Raw genomic sequence first — 20,166 nt, forward strand, 5'->3', positions numbered from 1 at the left:
ATACCCATTGTCACAAAATCGACTAATGCTCAATAGGTTATGCTTCAGACCATCTACTAGTCACACATTATTAATTGAAATGGAGGAATTACCAATAGTACCTGTACCAATGATTTTTCCAGTTTGGTTGCCACCAAACTTCACTTCTCCTCCATCTTTCATGGTGAGGGTAAGGAACAAAGCTTTCTCTCCAGTCATGTGCCTTGAACACCCGCTGTCTAGGTACCATGACCTTTGTTTCTCTTTTGCCCTTAGGCACACCTGCAGTTTTAACCAATTCAGATTTAGGTACCCATGTCTTCATGGGTCCTTTTGGGTTAGTTCTGGAGGTTTTACTTTTCCTCCCTTGTACCTTGAGGTGAGTGCTGGGTAGCTTCTGATCATTCAATACTTTAGGTTTAACACCTTTGGGTATTGTTTTCTCAGAAGCAGTAGCTGCTTTATTCTTCTGATCCTTTGGCTTTGGGATTTTAGATTCTGGTTTAATCAGATTCTGAGGAACAGGTTCTGATCTTTTCAGAATTTTAATCTTTTGAGTCTTAGGATCAGATTTTGTCATAACCTTAGACTTGAGTTTTTCTGGCTTTGATGTGATCTTAGCCTTCGAACCAGTTACAACATCTGTACCTTCAGGCACAAAGGTGGATTTCAATCCATCCTTGATACAATCACAGTAGCTCTTGAGACTGTATTCTTTGGATTTCTCCTCAGAATATCCAATCCCTTTGCCATTGTTCTTGTATGTGCTGTAGATCATAGAAGCAACTTTGCTTCTGTCTATTCCAGCCATAATAAAATTATCCAAGGCAATCTCATGTTTATTGCCTGAACCTTTATCACATTTTTCTTGTAGCTTCTGTCAAAGAATCTTGAGTCTATCTTCATATGTTGTTGATATGAGGTTAAACCCTTTGAGTTCTTCTTCAGAAGCTTTCAGTTCCAATAGAGTTGTCTTTTGTTGTTTCATCAAATCAACATATTTTTCTTTTAAATCTGTCAACTCATTGGTTCTGTGTTCAAACAGTGATAAAAGTTCTTTTAGAGAATCAACAAGTTCTTGTCTAGGAATTTTGGAATATACCTCATTTTCATCTTCTGAATCTGATTCAGCTTCTGATACTGCTTCTGATGATACTGTTGCCACTAACCCCATGGCTGCCTTAGCATCATCATCTGCTTCTTCTTTATCAGAACCAGATTCACTATCCAAATCTTCCCAGGTCGCCATCAAGCTCTTTTTGATTTGCTTTCTGAATTTACTGGAGCTGAAGCTAGATTTCTTGGATTTGCCTTTATACTTCTCCTTCTGAAGATCAGGGCAATCAGCAATGAAATGACCAGGCTTCTTACAATTGAAGCATCCCTTCTGATCTTCTTTCTTGGAGTTCTTGTAGCTACCTCTCTTGCTCAAAAATTTCTTCTGCTTCCTTGCCAGATACTCAAGCTTGTTGGACAACATAGCCATCTTTACAGATTGATCTTCATCAGAATCTCCATCAGGTGATTCTTCTTCAGATTCACTGGCTTTGTAGGCTTTGGAAGATTTTGAAGTCTTTCCTTTAGATGGTAAAGCAATGGATTTACTCTTCTTAGAGGTTTCATGCTCATTTAAACTCATTTCATGCACTTTGAGTGAACTAACAAGATCTTCAACACTTAAAGTATTTAGATCCTTAGCTTCCTCAATAGCAGTTACTTTGGGTCTCCATCTTGAAGGCAAGCTTCTCAAAATCTTACTAACATGATCAGAAGCAACATAGCTTTTCTTTAGTATTTGCAATCCAGAAACTAAAGTTTGAAATCTTGAGTACATTTCTTCTATACTCTCATCATCCTTCATTCTGAAAAGTTCATACTGATGAACTAGCATCAAAGCTTTAGCCTCTTTCACCTTCTTGCTGCCTTCAAAGTTGGCACATAGTGAAGCAAACATAGCCTTCGCAGTAGATTTGTCACTCATTTTCATGTATTCGGTGCGAGGTATAGAAGCCACAATGATTCCTCTGATCTTGTGGTGTTTCTTATAAAGCTTCTTCTGAGCAGGAGTATGTATTCTTCTGTCTATAGCAGCTCCTTCTTCATCTAAATCCAGATCATCAACTCCATCTTCCAGTATGTCCCATAGCTCTTCATCCAATCCCATGATAAAGCTGTACATATTTGTTTTCCACCATGAAAACTCTTCTGGATCTCCATTAAACTTTGGAGCTTTTCCAGAGTCTGTTTTCTTGTCAGCAGTATCATAGTCATGCTTGACACTTGTGTATTTTGTAGTAACTGATTCCTCTCCTCCAGACATGTTTTTCTTTTGGATCTTGAACTGTCACACGGTTAAGTGCTTATGATAACAGAGCAAGCTCTGATACCAATTGAAGGTGTGAAAAACACAAGAAGGGAGGGTTGAATTGTGTTTTCTTTTTCTCTCTAAAAATACTTCTTCTGATAAAACTTCAGAAGCAGTTTGAGAATGCTTCTGATGAAATGATCAGAATCAGATATGCAGCGGAAAAGATCAAAGTAGAGAAAAGAAAAGCAAGACACAAACAGTTATCCTGGTTCCTTCCACAAATCGGAAATAGTCCAGTCCCCCTTGCACTTCCAAGGAGATTTCACTATAATCACAAAGATTACAAATGCTCAATACTCTCTAAGTATGAGACTTCTCAAAAATGCTCAAGCACACACGCAAGAGTCTTCCAATGCTAAAGCACTAAGCAAGAGTCTTCTAATGCTCAAGCACGCAGGCAAGAGGCTTCTGATCAAACAAAAATACAATGAATTAAGTTTGACTTGAACACTTGATATACAATCAGTGGTGTTCACAATACAATACAATAAAGACTCTAGACTTTTGAATTTCTAAGATGTATCAAATTAGTGCAGAAATTCAGTGTGCTTTGTAGAATCAAATTGACAGAGTTTTGGCGCTTTTTAACTTGTGTATATCTGTCTACAATCTTCAAGTCTTCACTCCTTTATATAGAGGCGTAAAAGAGACGTTGAGATAATTGGCACGTCTAAAGAGTCGTTTGAAATCCTTTGATCATTCACCAGTAATCCTTTGCCTGATTTGGGTGTAGTCCTTTGAAGAATTAGCTTCAAATTCATTCCCATCTTGAAGGCACAAATTCTGCAGGCATAGCTGTTGTCTTGTCTTGTAGCGTGGACAAAACAGAGTAGTGGAGGTAGTGGTTGTACACTTGTACTTTGTCAACTCTGTTAACGAGGGACAAATGCTCAGCGCTATCCAAATGACCGTTGATACCTCCCTTTCAATTCTTCGTTTCTTCTTAGATAAGGTTGAAATGAGAAACAACTACTTTGGATCTTCAGTTTGAATATATGGATTAAATGTAGCTTCTGGTGATGATTTCGCTTCTGATGAAAACCTTGCTTCTGATGACCTTCTGCTTCTGATGACGTCATCACTTCAGAAGCACTTCAACTTCAGAAGCACTTCAACTTCAGAAGCACTATAAGCTTCAGACGCAGTTTTTTTCAGATGCTTAGAATTTCTTTTTCTTTCCATTGTTCTTCCAAGACCTATTGAAATAACTTGACTAGCCTTTGGTCCTGTACACTTGAACAATTATTAGCAATAACCAATTGACAATTTTTAATACCTTGTTATCATCAAAACTTATTAAGGTTCATTGTGAAACAGATTTTGTTCCAACATCGGTGATTGTTCGAAAATCTTTAATCTGGTTTTACTGGATTTAGGATGTGGATTCTATTGTTCTTTTCATCAGTGCGTGGATTTGTTGGATGCATCCCATGATATGGATTCAACGAGTCTTGTGTTTGCCTGAGGTTGCTCGAAAGAGCTAGGTGCGTAGATGCTCTGTGTTGACGGTAGTTGTCGTTCGTCATACCTTAAGAACTGTATCTGCTGCGGTTGCTTCATGCTCTGCGGTGGACTGCGTTGGAGTTCCTTCGTTTGTTCATCCCTCAATCTGGACAACGATTGGATTGGTTCGGCCCGAAAGGGCGTGTATGACTTGCTATTTACGGAGTTGCTGGAACTTGAATCGGACTGTGTTGACAAACGATTCATACGCCCATTTAGAAGCTTGAAACACTAGAACTATGTTTTTCTGCAATTCGGTTTCGCGTCCATACGTAGGTGCGCTGGATTGTCCGTGGTTGTTGCGGTTTTGAGTTTTGCTTTTTACCCTCTTGATGGTTTCTTTGTGATTTACTGGGTCAGGTCCATGTCCTCGGTCTTTATTTTAATCTTATTTCTATTTTGCTTAAAAAAAAATAAAATCACACACACAAACATAACTAAAACCTCAAAAATATTGTTTTAAAAATCGAAAACAAACATGTCCTTATTCCTTTTTCTCTGAAATCCATTCAAGCCAACTATTCAGTCCAAGTAACGGAATGTATTCACAATTTCATATATCTGAAATCAACAAAATTTTAAAATGATTATCATAATTAATAGTTTTTTTTTAAGGAATCATAATTAATAGTTCTTGATCACATTAATTTTTTAACAAATAACAAATGTAATTGACAATTTTCATTTTGCAGAAACTATAAAATTGTTTATTTTACAAATCAAAGAATTGGATGTTTACAATTTTATAAACTAAATTATTAATTTTATATCTTTAATGTTTCATGTTCGACTATCTCCAATATCAAAATGTTTCTCCAAATCCACAAAAACAACAAAAGTCTATTCCACTAGGTGGGGATCAACCACGTGATAAAATATGTCATAATGTTTATCACAAACCATATTTTGGTTTGACTTATATTATTTTTGACTAAAAATAAACAATATTGTTTCATTCAAATTTATAGAGTACAATACAATACATGGTCACTAAAAACGGAAATGATGAATCTGCAAATGAATTCACGGTATTCATGTTAATAGCATAAGAACGGAAAACTACATAAGCCTACAATATGATTAGGCTAAAATATGTTTTTGGTCCCTGCAAATATAGCGAATTTGGGTTTTGGTCCCTAGTAATTTTTTTTTTGAAATCAATCCCTGCAAAATTTTTTGTTTTTTAAAAAGGTCCTTAGACACACTTTCTTGCTTATGTATCTTATTTTTGCACATATGTCACTTGCTGACTGTTTAATTGTGCACATGTGGCAGCCACGCGTAACTGATTTCATTTTAATTATTTAAAATCAATTTTTAAAAAACAAAAAATATATTTTTGAAATAAAAATAAAAAATTGAAAAAAACGAAATTAATAAAAAAAACTGGAAATTAATTTTCGATATTAAAAAATTGAAAAAAAACGAAATTAATAAAAAAAAAGTTTATTTTTTTAAATAAAAAATTAGAAAATAATTTTCTAAAATTAGAAAAACAAATTCAAAATAAACAAAAAAATTCAGTTTTTTTTTCAAACTTAATTAAAAAAATATAAAGTTAGATAACATTTTTCTAAAAATAGGAAATTTATCTTCAGATTTTGTTTTCAAAAATAATAAGAATTTATTTATTTTCAGAATTAAAAAATCGGAAGAAAAAAAATTCCGAAAATTAGAAAGACAAAAAAGAATTTTTCATCTTTTTCAAAATAAAAAATATTTCAAAAAAAAAGGGAAATTAATTTTCAAAAATTACAAAAAATAAATTCAAAATTTATGTTTCGAAATGTTTTATTTTTATTCCGTATTTATTTTTATTTTTAAATGTTTTATTTTTATTTAAAAAATATATTTTTTATTTTTAAAAAAAGTTTATTAAATAATTAAACTAAAATAATTACCATGTGGCTGCCAAACGTACAAACTTACACAGTCAGCGAATGCCACGTAGGCATAAATGTGCCAAATCATTAATAAAGTGGGGCCAAGGACTATTTTAAAAAACAAAAAATTTGGCAGGGATGGATTTCAAATTTTTTTTTTTACCAGGGACCAAAACCCAAACTCGCCATATTTGCAGGGACCAAAATCATATTTGAGCCTAATGATTATATTCTAAGTGTTCGAAATATTCACGACTCCAGATATGTAACGTTGACCATACCAATGTAATTGATTCGATTTGGATTATATCGAAGTTGATATGACAATCTGAACTGAACAAACATACAGTAACAACACAACAAAAACTACCGCACAGAGCCGATAAACAGAAGAACACGGCACTAAGACGATGAAATAAAAATGAAGCTGAATATATGTGAAAATAAGCTATTTATATAAAAGAGAAGAAAAATTGAGCTAGAGACGTGATTTTGGGTTCAAAAAGGAAATCACCCATCTTCCATAAATAAAGGAAGATAAATTAGGATTATACAACTCATGATATAGGAAGTGAAATCTAGTTCGACTCATTAATCTCAAACTCTTTCATAGTAGTTTCTTTTATAGTTATTCTAAGTAGGGGTGTAAGTGGTTCGGACAAAAGTGATGAAACCGAAAATCCAAACCAAAAAAGTATTCGACCATGTTTGATTTGTTTCAAAACCGAACCAAACCAACCTAAACCGGTCTACTTCGGTTCGGTTCTCGATTTTTAATTTTGACTTTCAAAGAACCGAACCAATGCTAACCTCACTCTCCATTTTAGTTATATTATCCATTCTCACACACACATATGATTCAGCTCAAAATTAAAGTCCAATATAAAATATTCATTAATTAATTCACTTTCTGCCATCATCATCTCATCACTCATACTCTATTTCGTTTCTACTAAAAAAGAACACTAGCCGCCAGTCACACCTAACCCATCGTTCCTCACCGCATCTAGGATCATCCATCTCTTGTTAGTTTTTTCATGTTAGTTATTCAAAATATTTTAAAAATAGAGAACATGGAAAACAAATTTCTATGCATGAAAAACAAATTTGTGAAAATATAGATTTTTTTAATTGTATTCAAACAAATCGATCAACCGAACTGATCTAAACCGACTAGTTTGGTTTGGGTTCTTTTTTGAAAAATAGTAAAAACCAAACCAAACCGAACTGATGAATATTTCATTGGTTCGGACATTTTTTTAACTAAAAAAAAGATCCAAACCAAACCGTTACACCCCGAATTCGAAGTCTTTCTCTACATCTAGTGATCTGATTACCCTTCATCTGATTTACTCTCTTAACTATAAAATATATGTCTTTCTCTAAAGATGCCCAAACCACTTAGGTCTATTTTCCACCTAAGCCTAATTATCCTCCTAGATGAAAATAAAAATAAAAAAAATAAAATCCTTTCCATAATATTGTATTGTAATTTATGAAAATAATTGTCCTTGAAAGTTACACCATAACGATCATTGCCTAATTTTTAATGTGTGGGTTGAATCTAAAGACCATTGATTTTACGAAGCTAGGTTACCTACACATTTTCCATTAGCTAACGTTCCTTGTTAGATGATCAATGACAATGAATAATGTCACAATCAAATGAAGGCTACTTTCCTCCTTCCACAGATGATCCACTGCATACGTTTCTACCCATCTGCTTGACAATATAGCCAATAAATAAGAAACAAATTTTCTCGTCTCTCTCTAACAAAACAATTCACACACAACAATGGCTACAATGTTCTGGGTTATGACTTTACTAAGCCTCAGTTGCCTGCTAGGATTCAACGCCCAAGCACCAGCAACTGCACCAACAAAGTTGCCACCTACAACCCCGACGGCAATAACACCGGTCACGACACAACCACCTACCGTGGTGGCATCTCCTCCCATCACAAGCCAACCACCTGTTACCGTGGCACCCAAATCTGCTCCAGTTACATCACCAGCTCCAAAAATTGCACCAGCTTCAAGCCCAAAAGTCCCACCACCTCAACCACCAAAAAGTTCACCTGTCTCAACTCCAACATTGCCACCACCGTTGCCACCACCACCAAAGATATCACCAACACCAGTCCAAACACCACCAGCCCCTGCACCAGTAAAGGCAACACCGGTGCCAGCACCTGCACCCGCAAAGCAAGCGCCAACTCCTGCACCTGCTACCTCACCACCAATACCCGCACCAACGCCTGCAATAGAAGCACCTGTACCAGCACCTGAGTCCTCCAAGCACAAGAGAAGAAGACATAGACACAAGCACAGGAGACATCAAGCACCAGCTCCAGCACCAACCGTTATTCACAAGAGTCCCCCTGCACCACCAACTGACACTACAGCAGATTCCGACACAGCACCGGCACCAGCACCTAGTCTTAATTTGGTAATATTTTTAAGGGTTAATGGTGCTTTACCCCTCTAATATAGGTCATTTTTTGTGTTTTCGTCCTGTAAAATATTTTTATTGATTTAGCCCTGTAAAATATATATTTTTTGGAATACCCTCAACAGGTCATAAAAAAACGACTTTACAGTTTCGTTTTTTTATGACCTATTAGAGGGGTAATCCAAAAAAAAAATATTTTACACGGGGGTAAATCAAAAAAATATTTTACAGAGGGAAAACAAAAAATGACCTATATAACAGGGGTAAAAGCACCGTTGAAATATCAAATTACAATTATATAAATATATATTGGTGATATAGCTAGTTGGATTAAATACAAGACAAATCTAATACAAACACATGTCATTATAAGATTAAGCATCACATTGTTCTAATCACATCTTTGTTTTTTACTTCACAGAATGGTGCACCATCAAACCATCTTCAAGGGGGAAATATATGGACAACAATTGGATTTGCTATTACTGTTTTTCTAGCAGTAACGGGCTACAGCTTCTAGAAGTCTCATAGTGAACGTAGATTCACTCTAAGCATTTATTTGGGTTGCAAAATGTAAAATCATCTCAGGTGTACAGATCTGAATAATGAGTGTCGATACTTACAATTTTTTATTTTTATTTGTCATGATCTTTTCCCGGGAACATTAATGGATATGAATTTTTGAATCATGGAAATCAGGAAATGTCACATAAAAATGTCGATAGTTATGAGTTACATGTCATATACCCTTGATCATGGGATTAAATCTTGACTCCACATAATTGATTTATTTTAATGTTTTTTATTAGTATTTTGTTAAACAAATTATTTTAAAAAGCTTCATTAAAAACTGTTTTAATATATTGGGCCGACCTTGCGAAAATCATACTACGTGACAGTCTGCAAACTTGTAACTGGAACTTCTAATTACTTGCAATAGAATAAGTGCTTTCATAGCAGTAATGCTGCATCTATCTATGTTTATAAAGAGAAAAGAAAAGAAAAAAGAGAAAATAAAACTACTAAACTGGCTGCAATATAAACGACAGAAATAACTTGGTCCAAAAATTCAGCCATTATATGAATTTTATTGAACTTTAAGAAAAAACCGACATAGAACAATGTAACCAAGCTGCTTCTTTTGTAAGATTCGTCGATAATGTAATCTAGACTATGATTCGTCGATAATGTAATGCATATGATTGCAAGATCACAACCTCTTCATTTCATCATCAACTCTTGTTTTATTAAATATCAAATCATTTTTATGAAAACATTTAATAAACGAATTTAAGTTTCATTATTCTTCTTCACCAGAATGAAATCTGTCACATCATTATTATTCATCTTGTCCATAGTACAGAACATAAAATGATGGCTATGCCTATATTAATCATTCATTAGCAGGCTTGATAACAGAAATGGTCATAAATTACCTAACAATGGGAAACCCAATTTACTGAATGAGTGAAAATTATAGTTGTTGAAAAGTTATCCGGTGTTCCTCATCCCGGCAGCAATACCATTAATGGTGATAAGGAGAACATCTCTTGCTTTAAGTTTATCGTCATCACGTCTTAACCTCTTAAGTATCTCTACCTGCAACATGTTCAAGGGGTTGAGAAAAGGAAGTCTATTTTCAATCAACTTCCTCAATGCCCTATTATTCTGCAGAAGTTTGTCGTGCCCACAAATAACTGTTACAAACTTCTCAGTTGTAATGAGCTCGTTCCTTAGCTGACAACCAAGTTCTTGTCTCTTCTCTGAAACAAGTGCCTCATCATACTGCTTTGCAATAGAAATGTCGGCTTTTCCCAAAACCATCTCAATCAGGTCTATTATGCTTTGAAAGAAAGGCCACTCTTTGTACATGGCTTTTAGCTCGTCTGTTTGTCCTTTCTCGCAAGCACCTTTCAAACCTGCTCCAACTCCAAGCCAAGCAGGAAGAACAAATCTGGTTTGAGTCCATGCGAATATCCAGGGAATGGCACGAAGGTGTCCGATTCCTGTTGTGGCCTTTCTTCTCGTGGGGCGGCTACCTATGTTCAGGAATCCAAGCTCTGCTTGAGGCGTGGCCTCATTGAAGTAGGTGAGGAATTCTGGATTTTCATAGACTGTACTGCGGTAACATTGGCAACTGATTTTCGAAATGTCTTCCATGAGATTACGCCATTTTTCTTCTCGGGGTGGTAGAGGGGGACGAAGGGTAGCAAGTAGCACCGCTGTTGTGTATATTTCAAGTTGTCTAACAGATGTTTGTGGCAAACCAAACTTGGCCTGCACCATCTCTCCCTGTTCAGTAGACCGAAGGGTTCCCTGCAATGATATAATTTGATGTAGTTTTTCGGACTGGGAGTGGCGTTCCAAATTCCAATGTAAATGTTGATAACAACTTATTCTATGGAAAGATGATCTATAATCTAGTTCATGTTAATCAACCATATAATTTGTCTTCCAGTAAATAACAAATTTCAGATGCTCTTTTAATATCAAGCATTCTTTGGCTTAAAATGTGTTAACCAATATTCGATCAAACGTGATGCTCTTAACACACATGAAAGCCAAAACCTCAACAATTTGAACACAGAAAACTAAAAAGATGGACATCAAGTTTCTACGTCAACCCTTACTCTAGCCATTTTCCTATGACCATGAGTAATGAAGTCTTTTAATTAATTAAACAACCGTCCAGTACCTTATGAGTGTTATTCTGGATTATAGGCATGTTTCAAAAAACTAACAGAAACATAGATTAATTCTATGAGTATCAGACATCTTTCAGATGTAGAGAAAGATGGAACATGGGACTTAAACTCAGTCTTTTAGACCTGGGCAATAATTAAAGCTAAAGATGCATAACTCACCATTACAGAGCCAGGTGGCTGGGACTGAATAGCCAGATAAGTTGGGCCTCCGCCACGACCAACACTCCCTCCACGGCCATGGAATAAAGTAACCTTAATACCGTACTCTTTGCAAGCAGCCACTACATCCTCTTGAGCTTTGTAAAGTTCCCAAGCAGCGGTAAAGCGCCCAGCATCTTTACCAGAATCAGAATACCCAACCATTACCTGCATATAGGCATATATAACATTAACACACGCATTCTCGGTAATACCATAACATAAATGAAACTGCCATTATTATAAATAACCTCTTGCTGTCCATTATGGTTTTTAATGATATGTTGGCGGTACCAATCTATTGATAGAAGTTTTCTGATAACGGAACCAGCTCCTCTGAGGTCCTTAACAGTTTCAAAGAGAGGAACCACCCGAAGCCTATGTTGGACACATGTATGTTTGATGTTAAATTCAAACATTCAAATATAATTAACATATTATTTTGATCATAGAGAAGAATATTTACACAATTAGGCCAAAAAATAGTGCAAACTTGTCATTGAGAAATCATGAAATTATCTCTTCTCTTCTCCTAGCACCCTAACCAAATAGTGACTTCTAACTATTTTTTTTATATAAGAAATAACATGAAAATGACATTCTATTCATGCTATGCTAGTCAATTTCCAAACACTAACGTGAAAACCAACCCTTTTTCTTTAGATAAGCAGAAAACCGACCTTAAACTTTTACGACGTGCAGGCACATAACTTTGATCTAAAATTTACAGGCAAATATGTATAAAGGTTACAGGTAATATGCATGACTCGCAATTATTCCAGTTGCCTTATTGAAAACTTATATACATATTAAGATACAATTTTTGATCTCATGCATTCTTTTCATCTGTTAAGCTTAAAAATAACTTTGATTAGTTTCACTTTAGTGATACAAATATCTCAAGATGGACTTACGTTCCAGCCGGACATTCTCTTCCTAATTCTCCACAAACTGTAAGACGTGCATCCTTCTGTAAGAGCTCTACTGCAAGGACATCACTTGCCTGACATTTAACCAAAGTAAAAAATATTTAGTATCAACCCACACAACAATTTTTAATATATTATTGTATCCCAATATGCTTTCCTTAAATGTTGTACCCTCATAAGAATACAATGCAAAAATGGTATTAAGTACCAAAGTTTATCAAATTCAGCTGCATAGTTAATGCAGCAAAAAAATACTATATTTTCATGCAAAACGTAACACCAGCAAAATAAAAAGATGAAGAGAAAAGATAGGTAGTGATAATTGTACTAGTCCTCAAGAATTTACTTAATTTCAAAAGACCAGGTGTGTTAGGCATCTAAATGTATGTTACACAAACTGTTTCGGTTACAATGTTTCCGTGGATAATTTGTAAGAGTAATAGCAGTTGATGTACATTTGAGGCCATAGAGATCACATATGCTCCAAGTGCATCACTCCCTATCTCTGCAGAAACTCGAAACGTATCTAGGACTTCTTTAACATCTGGAGCAACCTAAAAAGAATTTAACCAAAATGACAAGAAAAAGTAGAAGGTCAGTGACATAGAATAGAGAAAGTATTATATTATTTATCCACATCAGTACGTCAAGAGCTGGAAGCAAATCACGTGTTTTATTTTTCTCGAACACTAGTAAATTAACAGTGAAATTCAACTAAGTTCCTCAAATTGTAGCAGTAGCTATGATTTACAAAAGAAACTACAGAGATCCAGGCTTTACAATCAAAACAATCTTCCTAAAATAAAAATAAGCAAATTATAAAATTCAAATCTCAATTAATCATATAGAAAAATGATAACAGAATAGATTTTCTATGTTAAAAAAAAAATTTAATTCATTTCTAAGTTAAAAGTGGATAATTGCAGAACTATTAAAACTTGATTCTTAGTGTACATTCTTCGCATCTCACCTCTATACTAGGAGGAACTAGTGGCCTCTTCCCTTTAAGCTCTTTGGTTAAGAAGTCCAGTTTTTTTTCTTCATTCCATTCACTGTATGTGCCCATATCCAAATACTTGGTAATTGCATCAAGTGTTTCAGCATGTCTGGCAGATTCCTGTCACACTGCCAGTTTCAAGCCGCAATCGACTATGATGTAAATTATGAGAAAAACAAATTAAATCAGACCTGACGCAAGTCAAGCTTCATTAACACCATGCCAAAGGTAGAAACTCTACGGATCAGATCAGCAAGTCGACCATCAGCTAACACACCAGCTCCAGCTCCACAAGATTGCTAGAGGAAATTAAGAGCTAAACAATCATTATGGAAAAGGTTGTGTAGAAGAATGGTAGGAGCGGGAGAAAGAGTACCATAGATTCATAACAGAGGAGCAGAGGTTCCAAAAGCTGTTCGGTTGTTTCATAGTAATCAGAAGGATCAAGTTCACATGGACAATCCTCTAGAAGCAGTTCCAATCGTCTACGAGTTCTCTGTAGCTAAACATGTGCACAGAAGAGAATGCATTTACTATCGTGCCTTTGATTGACAATTTAACATTACCAATTCATAGGACAACAAAGAAAACTAGTTTGTTCAGTAAAATGTTTAGATATGAATCACTCACTACAGCACATCAAAAGCAAATGTAGAAATGAAATACTAGTGTCCATACATGCAGATCCAGTTAACATATATTATTAGAGTAGATCAGAATTCAGAAGGGATACCTTATCTTTTACATTCCCAAGGACAATTCTATAAGGAGCAATTCCAGGAAGATGAGGGAGTTTTGGCTCCAAAAGCTTCTGAAAACTGGATCTTCCTATTTGGGATTCTGCAAACAATTTCCTTTGAGCAAGAAGTTGTTGATTAGAGTTGGAAGAAGGAGATCGTGGAATGCTCGCTGCACTTGTTGGAGATGCATGACTATTGGAACTTCCAGCATTGCTCACAGTTGAAGTCGAACTCTTACCATCAGCATCCTATCAGTAAAAATATATTCCTTAAAGTTCAAAGGAAAATTCACAAAGCCTGCAATTACTGAATTGATCTACCTTGTTATTGACTTGATTGTAATCAGCACCAGGGATGTCGAGTCTTGGATGATCAGATTCACCATTTACTACAAAAGAACGAACATATTCAAAGGAAAAAATAAATGCCATTAAAAACATGAGATGCAAATGAATGACTAGACAGAAATTTTGAGCAAAATCATGTGTACCAGCACAAGAAGGTAAATGAGCTCTAGATGGAAGTTTAGATGGAAGTAATGAAACCGTCTGATTTGGATTTTTTGACGGACTTCTATTGTCTGATTGATTCCAATCCTCACGTTTAGTCTCGTTGTTAGTATCTGAAGCAAAATAAGTGATCACCAATTAGTAAATGTGGAATTAAAAAGTTTCAAACTTATCTTTGAGGATAATCATCAATGACACAGAAGAATCTTGAAAAATACTACGTAGTACATGCAGAAAAATTGAATTTTTGTATTTGCATTTGAGTACTAATCTCTCGAATAAACTCTTCTGCTTATAAAAAAACAAGTACGCACTGAAATATCTGCAGCTTATATCATAAAAAAGCATTAAAGAGCCCAAATAGAACTAAATATAGACGACTATTCCATTTACACAGCATCGTCAAATATACTATACCTATGCTACCGTCTTATTCATACCAAAGTCTAAAACAAATGAAAACATGGACGAAAATGAAAACAAAACAGTAGGTTTGTTGTGTCGTTAGAAGAAAAAACCTACCAAATTTTTACCTCACAAAAGAAACTATAGCCTAGAGCCAATCTCATAACATAAAAGTCAAAAGGGTGGTGTCTTTGGAAACTAAACAAAAAATGAAGGGAAAACATAGCAACACAAGAAAGTTTTTGTAGGTTTGATTAATAGCACGATCAGGAATAATAAGATCTACTATTATATATAATATCAAAGGGATTTCCAAACCAAGAGGAAAATCCCTCAATGCACCATGTCAGTAATGCACAAAATGATCGGAAAGGGATCGCATGCAATACCACAACAAGAGTATATATCTACAGCAGCATTCAGCTAAACACTGACATAATACTCCCTCCGTCCCTAAGTATAAACACCTATTGAATTTGGTTGCTATAGAATTTGGAAGATTTCACCAATACAAAACTAAACTGACAAACCTTCTAGAATTTCATGTGCCAATCTAGACAATTTATCAGAGCACCTCTTCATGGATAACTCAAATCTCAGACTATCCACTTCCCGAATATAGAGGTCGGTTGCCATCCATCTTGACAAAAGCGAAACATCTTTTGTAACCTAAAGAGGAAAAGCAAAACGAATTTGAGAATTATAATATTCTATCAAGACTTGTAGGACCATCCTAATATGGAAATATTCGAGTAATCTAATGATTATGGTTGTATTTCAAGGAATTGAGACAAAAATGGACATCCTGCCATATCCCAAATAAAAATATAACAATAATACAACAAAAGCCAATCAATCTGTAATAGGTAGTGTGGACCATGGGTCAACCAATGCCACTGGCCCTGTCAATAACCATATTACTGATACACCATTTTGCTCATCCTTGAAAAATAAGTTCTACAAAATTTGTATTTTCCATGTATAGTTTATAATAAAAGCGTGACATCGGAAAAGTTCCAATAAAATTATTAAAAGAAATTATTCATTGAAATATTTAACATGTTCAGAACTCATCTAAATTTTTTCTGTAGTTTTCACAGTCCAATGATCACTGAACTTGCGATTTTGAAAATGACACGCAAGAAAAAAGTTCAGATCATCAGCAACGTAACAGTAACAATAACCATATCACTGTTAGAAACATATCTCACCTGTTCAACAAGATTAGTGTAGTTATAAGAAAAAACAAAAGCTAGTGAAAAAAATACATGTAGCATTAATGTATATTTGAAAAACGCTACCTTTGCTGTGACATTTGGGTTTCCATCTCTATCACCTCCCATCCAAGATCCAAATTTTATGGGAGTGCAAGTCAATGGAAGTGGTTTTCCGGTGTGCTGCATGGAGACATAAAGTAAAATGTATTAAAAATCTGGTGAAAGGGAAAGATATACAAGTTAACTGACATAAAATAAAGACGAAAACCTTCTTTAAAGCATTGCTGACTCGACGTAAATAATGAGGAACAGCTTTCCATAGTGACTGCTCCACAATGTTCAATCCTGGGAGAATTGCATTAACTATTGTTGAGGAATAATAACTTAAAAACATAGCTTGTTGGCGAAGGATATAATGGTTTTATATGACATACCAGCTCTAGCTTCATCAACTGGAGTAGGTTTCTGACGTCTAAGCTCGTCTGTCTGCCATATTGACGTTATCTCTCTCACCTACAAAACCGAATGAGAATTATGATCTGACTGAAACACATTTCAGTTGAATGGAAATATAGTTAATGAATCGTACCAGATCTTCTATCACCATTTCTCGATCTTCAGGACCAAGATCAGGTCGGTCATTATAATCCAAAAGATGCTGCATGCATTAAGGGTAAAATCTTAGTAATTTTAAAGTTCCAAGGCTAGCTCAAGACTAATAACATGGTAGTTTTATCAAATTTTGTAAAAATAGAAAAATGAACTCACAGCAATCTTTATATGTTTGTATTGCAAGGTACGTCGATTAATTTGTGTGGGATGAGCTGTAAGAACGATTTCAACCGCCTGTGGCATAAAAAAGATTGCAATTTTAATTGTAAAAGAGTCTACACTCTACATCCATAACATAACTTAATGTAAAGAACAAAACAAACCTGTTTGCAAACTGTATTATAAAGGTCATCTTGAGAAATCCCATCTTGCAAAAGCTGGCGAAACACATCATCACAAGATTTTGCAAAATTTGCCATGTTTACGCCTTTTCGAACCTTGTGATGAGTTTCAGCTATGCTCATCATAGTAAGATAGTGACTGAATGCACGAGCAAGTGTTTGAGCTTCTTCTAAGTTCATCTTGGATAACTCTGAAGCCAACTGCTTCTCCAACAGCTCTGCCATCTCCTCAATTCCTCCCTGTCTCATATTACAAGCACTCTGCATGGGATCATAAAACAAAGACACAACACAACCAAGGGTTCAGCAAATTTCAGGAACAAGAATGAAATTATGATGGAACGAACGAACGAACTAACTAACCTGTGCAAGGATTCGAATTTTTGCAAGTTTTTCAACAAAGTCGATGCCAACTTCCCTTTGTAAAACATCTTTGAGAAGATTTCCAAGCAACTTACAGTCATCGTCGAAGCCTTGGAAGGACATTTCCTCGGCAATGTCATCAGTAGTGTCCGTCATGTTTACTCGAACACAGAAATTGATCGATCGATAAGGAACCGAATTAGAACAAGAAGAAGAAGAATAAGAAAAGAGTGTGTGTGGTAGCAAATGAAAGAAGAGGAGAAGAAAGAATGAATGTAGCATATATGCATGTTTTTTGAGTTATTATTATTACAATCAATATATAACAAACAAGTGGCACCCAAGGCGGGAACGAAGGGATCGTTATGAAATTGTCACTGCTCTCTTCTCCTCTCTATTATTAACACTATAAGCTTTTATGCGTATTACTAGGTATATAACCCGATGGTTGCATTGCACGAGTTTGATTATAATGTTTTTCTAATGTATTGGAAATATGAAAATTGGTATGTTGTTTATTGAATTATTTTTTTATTTTAAAAATGACTATTTAAATACTTTTAAACTTCTTTCAAAAAAAATAAAAAATACTTTTAAACTTTTTCCTTTATTAAGTGAATATAGAATATAAAGAGTATATAAAAATTACTTTTAACAAGATGATGTGTCATTCACCTTTACTAACAAAAAAATAATAAAAATATAGTTGAATTGAACGATAGATTATAACAATAATTCTTTTCTTCTTATTTTTTTTTTGGGTTTGGTTTATATCGACATATATTTTTGTTCATTTTCCCTTTATTTAATAGATTTTTGGATTTTAGATAGGAAAAATATGAATTATAATTAGATATTATTAAATTTTATCGTAATCTGAGCCAATAGAATAATTTTTTATATATTTTTTTTGGAATAACTGAATTTAAAAAAATAAAAATCTAATGACTTCCTTTTCCTAAGTATCACTCAAACACTTTACGACATCATGATTTTTAATAAAAAAAATTAATAATCTTCATCTTTATCTTTTTGTGGCATAACTAATTTGGGTTAAAATTTAATTTGATTATATGTAGTTCCACTATTTAATCTTCAACATATACAAATGATGTATATTGTTTTTGGCAAGTTTTTTTTGGGTTGGACAGTGGCGGAGCCAGAAAAAAAATGTTAAGGTGGGCCACGAAAATTAACTGTTGAAAAATTGTTTAAAGTCTTACAAATTAGAGCTATAATTGAATTATGGGTTAATAGTGCTTTACCCCCAGTAATATAGGTCATTTCCGGTTTTCCCCCCTGTAAAATATTTTTTTTTGAATTTCATCCTTGTAATTTGAAGATTTTTTGGTTTTGGACCTTCAAGAAAAATTTCACCCCCTGTAATTTGAGAAAATTAAGGTTTACCTCCCTTGTAATTTGAGAAAATTTCAGTTTACCCCCCTGTTAATTTGAGCAAATTTCTGTTTATCCCCTATCATATCTTCGATTTTGTACAGTCAAAATTCATGAAGGTCCAAAACCAAAAATCTTCAAATTACAAGGACGAAATCCAAAAAAAATATTTTACAGGGGGAAAACCGAAAATGACCTATATTACAGGGGGTAAAACACTATTAACTCTTGAATTATTTAAATTTTTTGGGTGGACCACTACACCAATTTGCGAGAATTTGGATCAACCGAAACCTAAAATCGACATAAAATTGTATAAAATCTCGCAAAATAGATCTATAATTGAATTATTTAAATTTTCGGGTGGACTACTACACCACTTTGCAGGAATTTGGATCAACCAAAACATAAAACCGATACAAAATTGCATAAAATCTTGCAAAATAGACCTATAATCGTTGATTTTTTCCCCAGCCCATGAATGGCTCCGCCACTGGGGTTGGAACCGCAGACCTTACTTATATTATGCTTTTGTTCCTACCAACTGAGCTAAGTTCACGATGACTAGCAAGTTTAGTGCTAAGTATAAAATAACTTTCTTATAAAAATAAAAATGTTGTATTTACGAAGCATGGTGTGCTAGAATTAATAGGATAAAGTATGCACCACAATATCCTCTCTCGTTGACTCCAAAAAAGGCATAATGAGAGCACATAAGTTTTTAAAAACTAGTATAGTGACCCGTGTCAGCACGGGAAATAAAAAACCTTTTTGATCATATATATATATATAGATTTTATATTATGTTATCTTAAAGTTATAATTGTGGTTATAATTTAAATTTGATATGAAAAAAATATCATCTTAATTTTGTATATATTTTAAAATATCTAAACATTGCATAGAACGATAAAAATATTTGGATTATTATACTTGTACTAATTATTTGTAGTATAAGATGCACTCATTGTTAAACTTAGCATATGTAATTTTTTTGCAAAAATAAGCCGATGTACTGCGTAATAATATTTGTTGACAAATTGTATTTTCTTAATCATAAAAACTAAAAAATATGTATTTTTTTATATAATAGTCATTGTCACATGCATACACGTAGTCGATAAATGCAAACGTTTAATTTTCACGGGTGTGTATAAATATAGTTTGGGCTACAGAAACGCCGATTGTTATTTGTTTTTAATTTTTACAAAACAAATGGTCTAATGTAAATATTGTATTTAAGGGTGACAACGATGTAAAAAAAAAAGGTTCCGCGGATTGTTAAACATGAAAAGGGCATGAATTAATTAGTCAATGACAGGAGGATCTGCTTATATAGAAATTGCATGTCTATAATGACCATCACGCCTTACAAAGAAATTAAAAATAAAACGACTTCCAAACAATAGGTAACTTTAGTTTTCTAAATTATAGCAACAACAATTCTAAAACATAACCAATGATCATACTTTTTGAAAAACTTCACGATACACAACATTTGTGGTCTCCTTACAAACATTATTATCTTCATCCAGGATGAGCAGCTTCAGACCTTTTCTTGAAGTTACTC

At 34.2% G+C, this 20,166-nt stretch overlaps 2 protein-coding genes across 2 annotated transcripts; one reads left to right on the plus strand and one right to left on the minus strand.

Annotated features, from left to right (window-relative positions):
- The first annotated feature begins 7,465 nt into the window (after positions 1-7,465).
- On the plus strand, positions 7,466-8,880 carry LOC25479383 (lysine-rich arabinogalactan protein 19). Its single transcript, XM_013588255.3, has 2 exons — positions 7,466-8,182; positions 8,607-8,880. The coding sequence occupies exons 1-2, from the start codon at positions 7,529-7,531 to the stop codon at positions 8,703-8,705; spliced, it is 753 nt and encodes a 250-aa protein (XP_013443709.1). The 5' UTR covers positions 7,466-7,528; the 3' UTR covers positions 8,706-8,880.
- Positions 8,881-9,538: 658 nt separating this feature from the next.
- LOC25479382 (phosphoenolpyruvate carboxylase 4) lies at positions 9,539-17,357 on the minus strand. The gene is made up of 19 exons (XM_024774895.2): positions 17,202-17,357; positions 16,821-17,099; positions 16,654-16,731; positions 16,475-16,543; positions 16,320-16,398; positions 16,154-16,230; positions 15,970-16,065; positions 15,199-15,337; positions 14,245-14,334; positions 14,075-14,142; positions 13,748-14,002; positions 13,391-13,516; positions 13,206-13,313; positions 12,988-13,134; positions 12,473-12,571; positions 12,003-12,091; positions 11,340-11,466; positions 11,050-11,256; positions 9,539-10,501 (listed from the first exon to the last, which is right to left on the minus strand). The coding sequence occupies exons 1-19, from the start codon at positions 17,355-17,357 to the stop codon at positions 9,677-9,679; spliced, it is 3,114 nt and encodes a 1,037-aa protein (XP_024630663.1). The 3' UTR covers positions 9,539-9,676.
- Between the last annotated feature and the right edge of the window lie 2,809 nt (positions 17,358-20,166).

Source organism: Medicago truncatula, unplaced genomic scaffold, assembly GCF_003473485.1.
Source record: "Medicago truncatula cultivar Jemalong A17 unplaced genomic scaffold, MtrunA17r5.0-ANR MtrunA17Chr0c01, whole genome shotgun sequence".
Classification (NCBI taxonomy): Eukaryota; Viridiplantae; Streptophyta; class Magnoliopsida; order Fabales; family Fabaceae; genus Medicago; species Medicago truncatula.